This window comes from Zootoca vivipara, chromosome 1, assembly GCF_963506605.1.
Source record: "Zootoca vivipara chromosome 1, rZooViv1.1, whole genome shotgun sequence".
Classification (NCBI taxonomy): Eukaryota; Metazoa; Chordata; class Lepidosauria; order Squamata; family Lacertidae; genus Zootoca; species Zootoca vivipara.
Genome location: NC_083276.1, coordinates 20,997,991 through 21,010,901, shown reverse-complemented (window position 1 = coordinate 21,010,901; position 12,911 = coordinate 20,997,991). Strand labels below are relative to the sequence as shown.

At 42.5% G+C, this 12,911-nt stretch overlaps 1 protein-coding gene and 1 long non-coding RNA gene across 2 annotated transcripts in view; both read right to left on the bottom strand.

Moving 5' to 3' along the window:
- Nucleotides 1–12,911, bottom strand: part of BTBD7 (BTB domain containing 7) — an 86,938-nt gene that overhangs the window by 17,603 nt on the left and 56,424 nt on the right. Inside the window, exon 4 of the mRNA XM_035107003.2 lies at nucleotides 412–620. Coding sequence (XP_034962894.1) covers nucleotides 412–620 — 209 coding nt within the window. The remainder of the gene's footprint in view (nucleotides 1–411; nucleotides 621–12,911) is intronic.
- LOC132591769 (uncharacterized) lies at nucleotides 8,968–10,415 on the bottom strand. The gene is made up of 2 exons (XR_009557233.1): nucleotides 9,297–10,415; nucleotides 8,968–9,112 (listed from the first exon to the last, which is right to left on the bottom strand). It is a non-coding gene; the product is annotated as an uncharacterized LOC132591769 (long non-coding RNA).

The window sequence follows — 12,911 nt, the reverse complement described above, 5'->3', positions numbered from 1 at the left end:
TTTCAGTTAAAGTAATTTGCCACTGCTTCTAGACTATTATTAGGCTTTCAAGAAATAGTTTATACTGCCAGTTTGGGTTGGGTTATGTGCCAAGAAAGCAGAATAGTTTTCTTAATCACTACCTCTGCTAGAGGCTTGTGTGTACATATGCCAGAATAAAGAGAAAAAGAGTCCATTTTGCACACACACACACACACACACACACACACACACACACACACACACACACACCCCTTTGCAGTTAAGATTGAAGATCAGCATGCTTCTGTTCTGTACTACTGGTAAGTGATTAAGAAAACTGGGTTCAGGACATAAATGGGTACAATTTGACAGAGAGAGAGAGAGAGAGAGAGAGAGAGAGAGAGAGAGAGAGAGAGAGAGAGAGAGAGAGAGAGAGAGAGATATGATTACCTGTAAGTAGTCAGACTGGATGGCAGTTTGCAGGTGGTCTTTGCCGAGTTCATAAAAGACATCTGAAGTCATGACCTGTGTAAATTCCTCACAGAGGAAATGCAGTGCTTGGCGATGAACCCACTTGGAGCCGTACGGCTGAGAACTCCACTTGAGAATGGCAATTAAGGTGTCTAGTGAGATGCTCTCAGCGATAATATCCTCACAGCCTACAAAGAGCAGAACACCAAATACTGTTCAGTGAGGTTCAGCTCTTCAGGAAGGAACACTAAGTGCCATTGTGTATAGAACTACGCCTGCCTTTTAAGCAAGATTACAAAAGGATTTAACTACCAACATCTACTTAGTGTTTAACACAGTTGTGAATGGGGTACAAAATTTCAGCCTAAGAATCCAATTCATGGGATGTGTCGTCCTGTAGTGGAAATTATGCGGGCAGCAGTTCCCCAGCCTCTTGGCCAGAGGTTTTTATAACTAGAGATCCTTTCTTTGAACTGAAACTGAATCTGGGATACATACATTCAGAGAATGCACAGCGAATTATGGCTTCTTCATGTACAATTCAGAACTCTATGCTGTAAGTGCCACTGATCTTTTAACAATAAATGTGTCTGCAGTTCACTTTACACTGAACTGAATTAAGCATTCAGTGTAAATTAAGTTACCTTCAGGTACTTGTGCTAAAGTGGCACATACCATGTGCAAAGCACTCAGAATTGCCTTAACTGTTTTGTATAAAAGCTTCAAGCTTCGTACTTTCTGCAATGAACTCAAGTACATATGTTGTCACAAAGCATTTTAAATGCTCTTTTCTGTCCAAACTTCAGTTAACCTTCTTAGAATTATGCCTAATCGAATTATTTATTGTCGGTCCTGCAGTATCCTAGTGGTAAACTTTAAGCATTTGAAAGCTTTTATTACACATATTTCAGCCACAAATAGTTTGGCAGTTATTTGGAATTCACAGCTAAAGAAACATGATTACTATACATTCATTATGCATATATGGTATTTTAGATAACAGGGAATACTATTCAAAAGACCACATCATTTTCTCAATTGCATGCTTGAAAAGTGCCAATAATTTTGCAAATCAAAGAAGCTCAATCCCTTAAGTATTTTAAAGGACTAAATTGTGAGAAAAGCAGGGAGATCATGAATACCACACAGGAGATTGTTCAAAAGACACAGAATATATTTATGAGAACAAGGCAGTATACTGTTTTATTTAATCCATTTGGGCTGGCGTAAAATGAATTAAGAGGAATAGAAAGGCAGCACATTTTAAGCAAAATTATCACATGCAGATTTTGCATAGAGAATGGCGTGCTCCAATAGAATGCAAATATTTTACACACATTAGCCAGTGTTTGAAAAAAAGAGTAAACATAAATGCTTACCCTCTAAAATAATTTATTAGCATATCAGTATTTATGTTAATCACATATGGCACATCAATCGCCTACAAGCCACCTCATTTTCAAAATCTTTCCAACAGATCATCAGAAGTCTACCCAGCAAATTTACATTACAGTAGCCAAGTCACAATGCTGCTGGTAAACACACGGACTGCAGTAGGTTGTTTTTTTTCCTTCTTTCAAGAACCAATATTTATAGTCAAACCTTTAATTCGTTCCGGAAGACTGTTCGACTTCCGAAATGTTCAACAACTGAGGATCAAAGGGCAGTCAGCAAAGTCAATGGAGAAAAAAGGGAAAAAAAACTCCCCGGAAGCTGTTTGGCTTCTGAAAATCGTTCAAAAACCGGAGCAGTTACTTCTGGGTTTTCGGAGTCCAGGAGCCGAAACGTACGGTAATGGAGGTGTTCAGGAGCCAAGGTTTGACTGTATACACCTTCAATGACTATGCTTCTACCAATATACCTCTTACAGGTATCAATGAAGACAGCGGGATGCTTACAAACATGCAGGGCTTCAAAGTCAAATTCGAGTCCCATCCATCCTTGTCACAGAGATTATATTCTAGACAAGTTAAGCCACTGCACAACACAGAAATATGACAAGAGAATAGCAGGGCTTCAACAGTAAAGAATCATATGACAGCTCGTCAAACTGTAGAAATGTTGATCTCACAGTCAGATCATTTCAGCATTAAGCTTGCTGACAACTCAAGGTTTCACCTGTTCAGTGGCGTAGCATTTTTTGGGGGGGGGCACAGGGAGCGGTTGCACCAGGCACAAAATTGTTAGGGGTGCAAAATTTCAACACCCAGCGCTGCCTCAATACAGCTGCACACTTCCATCATTGGACTCCACTGAAAACGGTTTCTCCATGCGAACCAGGAAGTGACCTCCCCAGACAACGGAATGACTCTTCTTTTCTCCACAGCTGTAATCTCCTGATGCAAATGCCACTAGGCAGTCCAATGCACACACGTACTCCATCCATTTCCCACCTCCCACTCTCCACACGGCCCTGGCAACCCACACTACGCCACTACACCTGCTACTTGCTTTTTCCAGACTACATCCAACCTATCCAACTTCTGTGTACAATCTGCCAGAATGAGCATACCTCATGATGTATAGAATGGTTTCTAAACCTCATAGATGGGCAGGAACCTCAAAGAATATCCTGGGTGCACTAGACCAGTAGCCTTTAACCTTTTCAGACCTGGGACCTATCTTTAACATGCCTTATGGGGTTTATTTCTTAATTCTTTACCATCTACTTGCACGGTAGAAGTGCCACTGTTGTGACACCTTATATCAGGCCATGACCCACCAGTTGAAGAACAATGGACTAGATCAGAGTGACATTAGAATTTGCTAATTGCAGTTGACAAGGGCAAGTCTACTGGTTGTGAAGCTCAATAGATCAGCATTAGTTCTATAAATAAGAAATTCCTTCAACTTTAAATTCTCATGATTATTATTTTCTTGGGGGGAGAATCTGACAATAGTTGCATCTAGTTTATTAACCCTCAACTAATTAAAGTACTTCCCTCTTGCTACCTATAGAACAGGCACATCCAACTTCCAAGAGACAGCAATCTACTCCCACTATAAGTAAACTAGCAGTGATCTACCCATTGGATTGTCCAGAGTTGTTGAGCTTTTTGGGGGGAAGCTTCATCAAAGTTGTTGACCTTTCCTTTTGAGGGGGAGGAATGACCAGGTTGTTGAGATTTTTGGGGGGAGGATGAGCCAAAGGTGTTAAGCCTTTTTTGGGGGGATCAGGATCACGCAATCGACCATGATAGACCACAGACACCTCGCGATCAACAGGTGGGTCATAATCAACCGGTTGGACATCCCTGCTATAGAAGACAGCTCAGCTCAAGGGAGCAAACTCAAAAGGGATCCACGTCCTTTCAGCCCCCCAATAAAATATTTGAGGGTGCCAGCCCCCCACCAAGTTTATGGGCATTGTCATTGCCCCTCCTCTGTGAGAAAGTGCCTTGAAGGAACACGGCTGCCAGCCAGCACTCGTTTGCACACTGCCCAGCTCCCTCCCTCCCCTGCCCACTGCCGCTCTGTTGCTGGGCTTGGGGATGGGAAGTGACACCAATGGAGGCAAATGGACTGTCTGCAGGGGCAAATGATCGGGGTGGGGCTTACCTGCCCAGCACTCAATATTTTATTCAAGTTGTTGTCTCTGGCTCGTCTACCATTTTCTCTGAAAAAGAGGCTCTTCAACTTTATTCTAAAAGACTCATTTATTTATTTATTTTTAAAAATCCTAACCATGATGCATAAGGCCCAAGAAACCACTATGACAAACTACACAACCCGCTCCTCCACTGTAACAGTCCTTTCGGCTTCAAGGGGGAAATATCAGAAAAGCTCTACAGTACAGTGGTACCTCGGGTTACAAACGCTCCAGGTTACAAACTCCGCTAACCCAGAAATAGTACCTCAGGTTAAGAACTTTGCTTCAGGATGGGAACAGAAATTGTGCTCGTGCAGAGCGGCGGCAGCAGGAGGCCCATTAGCTAAAGTGGTGCTTCAGGTTAAGAACAGTTTCAGGTTAAGAACAGACCTCCGGAACGAATTCAGTTCTTAACCAGAGGTACCACTGTACTGGCAAGTGCGATACAAGACCAGCATGGCCCAGAAGGAGATTTGTCCTAGTATGTTTGAGGAACAGATTAACGTTTCTAAACAAGGCAAATGAATTTTCATCAAAGGCACAATGCTGCAGATTCTCTTTCTGCTTAATTCCACGGCAATTGTGTGCAAGCTGGTTGTAAAACTGTCGTGTTTACAGGCAAATAACTCTCAAGGTCTTGAAGGAGACAGATGAAAACATATATTTTGGTCACAAGGAATGAAACAAACAGCTAGTCAAAAAGAGAAATCTTGCAACTGTTCTAAATATGTTTGTTTTGAAGTGATTAAAACGGGGTGGCAATTTCTCAAGGCTGCTCAAGAAAAAGCCTCAAGAAAAACCCTTTGCCCACAATTAGGTAATTGCTAACAGGGAAAAATCTGCATTAATGCAAAGCTACTAACCAGGTAATATGTCTGATATGTTTTTAGTAACCAAGAATGTGTGGCAAGGCTCACGCTGACAATAACACCCAAAAAGGAAGATGCATGATAGATGAATCCCAGTTCAGCATCCTTAGAACCTCAGCTTTGTTCCTTCTTAAGCATAAATTTCTAGATCTTATGGCTGTGATGGCAGGCTTGAATGCACTCACCCAATATGTGATGACTTATCAGAAGGTGGCGGAGAGAACTAGGTAGAGCCTTAAAATATCAGTGTCCATCAGAACCCCTTCCCTCTCTCCATAGCTAGAGGAAACCAAATAGAGTATGCAAAATGAGCACAGGGAGGGAGGCCATTTATTTCACTTTCATAATTTATACTGTCACATAATTTTAATATTTTTAGTACATGCTTTGTACATCCTTGACAAACATTTCTTGCTAAAAGAAACTCAGCTTTTGTTTTGCTAACAGAAGCCTCTCTTATCCAATCATGAACTTAATGAACTCTGCTGGGAACAAATGTGCAATCTACAACCCTCTGAAAACAAAAGCAAAGGCGCCAATTTTAAATAATCATTTAAACCCTTCATTTATGTATAATATCATGATATATCACATTACGGCAAATTCAAAACAGAGTAGACTTGTTTAGAACTCCAGTTACTGCAGACTTCATCAACTGGCTTCTTTAACATGCTGTGCTTATTAGCTATGCATGCAGTAATGACAGTGGTGAGGGAGAAAGGTTTATGTAGGGTTTATTGTTGTTGTTTTTTAAAGTTAGCCCTTCACATGTAGCTCTGAAGCATCTTGGTCATCTGCAAGATCCAGAAGTTGCTTTGATCCTTTTAAAATTCAGTAGAACACCTTTCCCACAGATGAGTTTTGGGAATGCAGTAATTCAAAATGGAATGCAACATACAAGAGACTGAGCTAGTTTACACATCACACGAAGCCAAAGCTCTTTAGCCACTAACAGCTCATGGTTAGTGAGGAGAGAACTTAACCACAAGTCCGGGGTTGGACAAAAAGACCTGGGGAGAAGCAAAGTGGCTGTGAGTTCCTTTCCAAGAACTTGCAAGCTTGTATGCAAGTCAATAAACAATGGTTTATGGTCCCAAAGTTGTTGTGTCTAAATTAGGCCCTAGCTTGAGAACTGTACTGCTGCACCTTGTATGAATAGGAGCCCTTTCTAAGAAAAGCATTCAGATTTTTAGTTCCTGCACAGTTTCCACGTGTATTGCTCTTCTGGAATCACTGCAACAACACCCTTGTGGAGGAAAGGGTGTGACAGAGCAAGCCCTTAAGTTTCCAACATCACAATGATGAGCTAAATAGGGGGTGGGGAGAAGACCAACCGATGAGCTTGATGGTTATACTGGGAAAGGTCCTAGATCAGATAATTCAACAGTCGGTCTGTGACACTTAGATAAGGATGCTTATGTCTACTAAGAAATCTAGCATGGATTTCTCAAAAACAAGTTATGCCAGATGAATCTCATTTCTTTTTTTGATGGAGTTACAAGCTTGGTGGATCAGGGGAATGCTGTGGACATGGTGTATCTTGATTTTAGTCAGGTTTCTGACAGTCTTCCATGATATTCTCATGGAGAAGTAGGTAAAATGTGGGCTGGAACAAGGTAACAGTTATATGGAGTTGTAGCTGGTTGAACCCGAAGTGTGCTCACTAATGGTTCCTCAACATCCTGGAAAAAAGGGACAAATGAGGTGCCAAAGGGTTCTGTCCTGAGCTCATTGTTGTTCCATGGAGGAAGGAATTAAAGGAGTGCTCATCAGATTTACAGGGGGCAGGGTAGCTAAGGCTAATGCTGCAGATAACAGATTCAGGAAACAAGATGAACTTAACAGATGGGAGAACTGAGCCCAAACTGACAAAATTAATTTCAATAGGGACAATGTAAGGTTCTACACAATGTAAGGTTCAGCCATAAAGAAGGCTGATCGCCGAAGAATTGATGCTTTTGAATTATGGTGCTGGAGGAGACTCTTGAGAGTCCCATGGACTGCAAGAAGATCAAACCTATCCATTCTTAAGGAAATCAACCCTGAGTGCTCACTGGAAGGACAGATTGCGAAGCTGAGGCTCCAATACTTTGGCCACTTCATGAGAAGAGAAGACTCCCTGGAAAAGACCCTGATGTTGGGAAAGATTGAGGGCACTAGGAGAAGGGGACGGCAGAGGACGAGATGGTTGGACAGTGTTCTCGAAGCTATGAACATGGGTTTGACCAAACTGCGGGAGGCAGTGCAAGACAGGAGTACCTGGCGTGCTCTGGTCCATGGGGTCACGAAGAGTCGGACACGACTAAACGACTAAACAACAACAACAACAAGGTTCTACACTTAGGGAAGAATAACCAGCTGGACAAATGTAAGATAGGAGAAAAGGATCTAGGGGTTTTAGTAGACCACAAGCTTAACGTGAGTCAACACACAGTGTGATGATGCAGCAGCAGCCAAAACACACACACACCCTAATACTATTCGAGGCTACATCTACAGAAATATAGAGTCCTAGTCAAGGGCACAACTCTATTCTGCCTTGGTCAGACCACACCTGAGTACCTGTCTAGTTCTGAGCACCCCAGTTTAGAAAGGAAATCGACAAGTTGGAACGGATGCAGAGGAGGGTGACCAAGATGATAAAGGGTCTGGAAACCAAGCTTTATGAGGAACTGTTGAGGGAGTTGGGTATGCTTAGCCTTGATAAGGGGAGACTAAGATAAGATAAGATACCAGTCTTCAAACATCTCAAGGGCTGTCACATGGACGATGGAGGAAGCCTGCTTTTTCCTGCTCTGGAAAACTGGACCTGAACCAATGGCTTCCAGTTACAAGAAAGGAGATTGCAACTAAACATCAGGAAGAACCTTCTGATGGTTAGAGCTGTTTGACAGTGGAATGAACTCCCTTGGAAAGTGGTGGACTCTCCTTCCTTGGAGGTTTTAAAGCAGACATTGGAAGCCCATCTGTCATGGATGCTTTAGCTGAGAATCCTGCATTGCAGGGGGTTGGACTAGATGAACCTCAGGGTCCCTTCCAACTCTTCAAGTCTATGATTCTATGAAAAGAAGGCAGCAGAGTTAGCAAACAGGGACACAGTCTGTCAATGATCATTAGTATTTGTTTGAAGCCCTGCATTCCTAGAACACAAACAGGCTGCTGCAGGGAAAAAAATAGGTCATTGCTTTCAAATTGCTTCCCTGCTGGAGTTCAATTTCTTTGAAATGTCAATTATAACTTGACTGTGTAACAGGCCAATCTTCCATTCTCGCTGCATTAGTGTATTTACTGTATACCATTGTTATAAAATCATATTGGGGGGGTTGCAGGACACCATTATTAATGAACAGAGAGGGGTAACCACAGCTTGACAGCTACGGCTACCCAGAGTCCTTCGCACCACCATTTCGCCGCCACAGCTTGGCTCTCCTTCCCTCCAGAGACCCGCACCCCCTCCGCAGGGATTAACATATTCAAACACCTCCTAAAATCCAATATAAACTCTGCATTTCCCCTTCGCCTAAGGACAAGCATATGCAACCCTTGCCTAGACATCTGCATTTCCCCTTCGCCTAAGGACAAGCATATGCAACCCTCGCCTAGACAATTATCACAGACAATTATCATAAACTCCACCAAGTAACGCAGCCCATTTTTATACAGCCTTACCATTTTATACAAACCTTATACAAACTTGCTATGAACTTTTACCTTCTCGTGATTATACGCTTGCTTCTTGTGATTATATGTCTGCTGGCCTTATGTGCCTTAAATGTGAGAAACCCCTTATATCCCTTGAAAGGCGTCCCTCCCTATATGCCTAAGAACCTAACCACAACCTCAGTATTACTCTTGATTAATTAGACTAGTGTTCCTCTGTATTAGAAAATAGGTTTGTTAGTATCTCTTTGTATTAGAAAATCACTGTTTTATATTTTAGAACTGTATACGTCAGGATGTATTAGAAATGTTTTCCATACTTATTTTCTGTGCAACCCTTCTCTGACCCCAAGCCCCCCTGAAACCTCCCCATCACCGTCCCATACCCAACGAAGGAAGACACGGACAATAGAAAGATTAGCTTGACAACTTTATTCAAATTAAACATGCCATAGTCCATCTTTCCGCGGCCTCAAGGAAAACACCTGCCGGATGAAAATCACCTCATGGAAATCGTCAGGAAATCGCTCCACTCCTGCGCCCATCTCGAAGGATTGCCCACCTGTCAAAACAAAGGGGAGTACCATCAACGACAGGAGAAGAGAGATTGACATCTCTCCATCTGAAAGGAAAAGTCATCTCCGCACCCAGCTAATCCGATCTCCCACCCACCGCCCTTGTCTCCCCCTCCCTCGCAGTCCAGAGATTTCCATGCAGGAACAGGAGGGTATATAGGGGGTCCTTACCATTTCCCGGGGTTCCTTCCTTCTTTCCAGAGGCAGGGACCCTACAGCTGTAGCTTTGCATTCTGCAATAAAGGGATCAGTTTGTTTTTCCTGACAGCATCGTGTGGTCTCTGTCATTTTCCCGGCGGAGCTGAACTTAGTGCAAATTTTGGAGCTTCCGACCCGCGTCTGTCCTTCTTAAAAGGCAACGCATTTTGGGGTACATTTTTCATAACAATATGGCGAGCCAGGGCAGGAGACTCCGTTTAGCCGTACTCTTGGGGCGCCGTGGTTGGGGAGCCCAAGCGCACCCAGCCATTTGCAGGGGGGATCCCCTTCCCCGACTGTCCCTGGAGTTCTGGCCTAACTGGGATCCTTAGCGGGACCACACAGGGAAAACAAACAGGATCCAGACGGCCGTGGGGGTTGATTTTACAAGATTTTTCTTCTCCTGATTGTTGCGAGGTGACCAAGCTTCAGGAAAAGAAGGCAGCGCGCTGCGACGTGAGTATCAATAGGGAAATTGGCTTTTCGGGGTGGGAATTGTCACAGCAATCAAACTCTTTCCTATTTTTCATAGCCAAAAAACCCAAAGCCCGTCGGAGTCTGCCCAGGCTGGAAGGTTTTGCGGCTGCCCTTTTCCTCCCCAAGGCTTGTTGTCCGTCGGAGTTTTGCCCAGATAGCGAGCCTTGGCAACTCTCCCTTCTCTCGCTTAGCTATCCCGGGTGAAGACGCCCCTCTGCCATGGCGACCTTTTGTTAGGTATGACCCATGACCAGAGATTGCAAGTGCGCCCGTTCCCTCTTCCTACTTTGCATTTCCTCAGGTCCGATCTGGCATTGCGTAGGCAAGCGTTCAGTAGGACCTGAGTCTAGAGAGCAAGAGGCAGGGAGATTGCTGTGGCACTATTAAATTGTGGGTGGGAATAAGGAGTCCTCCTCGGAGTGTGTCCACTTTCCTAGAACGTTTTCCTAAGGAGACTTTCCAAACCCCATTTTCCCTTAGAGAGCCCTTTAGCAAACCTTCCCAAACCCACTTTCCTATCGGAGTCGGTCCACTTTCCTATCGGAGTCAGTCCACTTTCCTTAGACGTGCCCCAGGTTCCCCAGGAGTCCCGTGAACCCCGAGAGACCCCAAGGCCCCGTCGGAGACCGCCCAGGGCTAGAACTTGCGCAAGTGCCCCTTCGGAGACTGACCAGGGCAAAAAAATAAAAAAAAAAAAAAATGGGTGCACCCCTGTCCAAAGAGACAACTCTGCAGGCTTCAGGGGAGAAATAAGCCCAAGGAGAGCTTACTTCCCGTCTGAACTCTGATAAACACCTCCAATTGTATTTAAGAAATGTTTCAGGGTCTAAAACAAGAAAAAAACCAAAACAAAATGCAAGCTTGCTTAAATAATTTTTATGTAAGGGCTTGATCAACCCAAAAACATGGCAAATATTAAAAAGAGTGGAAGTAGTGTGTAAAGGTTTGTTTTAAAGAGGCTGTAGAAGGTTTTTTTTTCTCTCTCCAAAAGTATAAAGAGGTGTGTGTGTGTGTACCTACCCATTTTTCAACAGAAAAGAGGGGCAGGATGAAGGAAAATAAAGAGTTGTAACTTTGAAAATGCTTGCTCAATGCTTTGAAAAAATTTCGAAACTTGAAAATATTCACTTCATAAACTCCAGCTATAAGTGGATAAGAGATGTACTCAATGTTTAGAAATATTGTGGGGTTGTGTTTAGATTGGCCACAACATCCATAGACTGCCTTCTTAAGTGTGCATAGTTAAAACTGCCAACTTGTTTTAAATTTCTAGTATAAAGAAACAATGTTGAACCAATCAATCTTAAACATGATAAATATGAGAATGAGGTGTGCAAATGTTGTTATTGAGAGAGGCTACAAAGGGGAGTCTTTCTCCAAGTGACTAGAGGAATATTGACTAAAGGAAAATTGAACAGCTATTCCTATAAAGGTGATTTGTTTGTCAAAAGTAGAGCTTCCATAGCCAGGAATTGTCTATCTGAGTCTAGTTTTAACTTTGATTGTGTTGGACAGAAGGGTTATTGTCGGGCTCCTGATATCAGTCTCTTAAGGAAAAAAACTCATCTGCTAAAGGGTTCTGTATAAAGTTGGTATTTTCATTCAAATCTTGTGAATCCTGTATCTTAGAGGGTTAGACTAAATGACCTCAGGGTCCCTTCTAACTTCCATTTTAGAGCTATGTGAAAGGCAATGTGTCTGATGTGGTGATGGGTTGAAATTCAGCCCAGCTCTGCTTTCTGGCAAGGAAAGATTTTTGGTTTTCAGAGTTGGAACAAGAGTGTCATTGTTGTTTTTATGGAGTGATTATATAAGTTTTTATCACTTTCTCTATTAAGGTTTAAAGTTTAAGCACATATGAAAGTCTTGAACATTTCCCAATCTTTATCCAATCTTAAGATTTGCTAAGGCTTCTATATAACGTTGGTACTTTTAATCTTCCCCTTCCTTATTTTTCCCTTAGTACACACGTGTGCTTCCGTGATAGGGCATAGCCCGTGTTTCCTTCCCAGTCAGGCATCTGTACTCAAATGTATGTGTATCCTAAGGGCGGTGATAGTGTTGAGATCCCCATATTTCAGAAGGGGTGGACTAGATTACTCAAGCACTGAAAAGTGAGTTTAAACTCTGGTGGCTTAGTGAAATGGCCTGAATTCAGTCAAGCTTTACTCTTTGGTGGAGAAGGATGGAAAGACAGATTTTTAAAGTTTGGCATGAAGAGTTTGAGGTGCCACTTAGAAAGAGGTAGAGATGGTATATCATACATTGGAAATGAATGTCTGGTGTTTTTCCCCCCCCACCATATTGTCGGCTATTTTTTAACTGCAAAACTCCAGCCAACAGTTCAAGCACATACAAATTCATAATCAAGCAGAATGAGCCTTGACCATCCCTGTAAATAAAGGCCAGAAGAATTAGTCTGGAAGATGGTGAGGCCGAGATGAGTAAGAATGTTGAATATCATTAAGTCTGCTCTGGCCATATTGCCCATAGATAAGGGGGCAGAGAATTTAGTCTGCCATGGCTGTAATAAATTAATTAAAAACAAACGAAAACATTTGCAATTACGAATTCACCCCGAACCCTGTAGATAAAGGGGGCAAATCAAGATTTATTTTGCCTGGGGTATGAGATGTTTATATAGTACAGTAAACATGGCTAATTAGTGCCATGACTTCATTAAGGAGTTTAATTTGACCAAACTTTTATTGCAGCTTTCTTGTGAAAGTATTGGGTTGGGTTGTCTGTGAAAATATTGGGTTGTCTGGATGTTGAAGTTTTATATATTTAAAGTTTAAGATTTATAAGCCTGCTTCCTAAGCAGCAAGGAACAGGAAGTAAGAGGTGTCAGAAATATCGCAGGACACAAAAGCTATAGAAATGGATTTAAACTGACCAAAAATAATTTAATTTGACCACTTTTTGTTGCTGGTTTGGTGGAAGTGTAAATTGTTGGGTTTCTGTGTAAAATCTAACCTATTCACCCTTCCCTTCCTCTATTCAAATGGTAATTTAGCCAACACCAGCAACACTTTCAAGTGGTACAATGGATTTCTGAATCATGAACTTTGTACATGCACAGAGGCTATGCCAGCTTGAAGAGAAAAATAG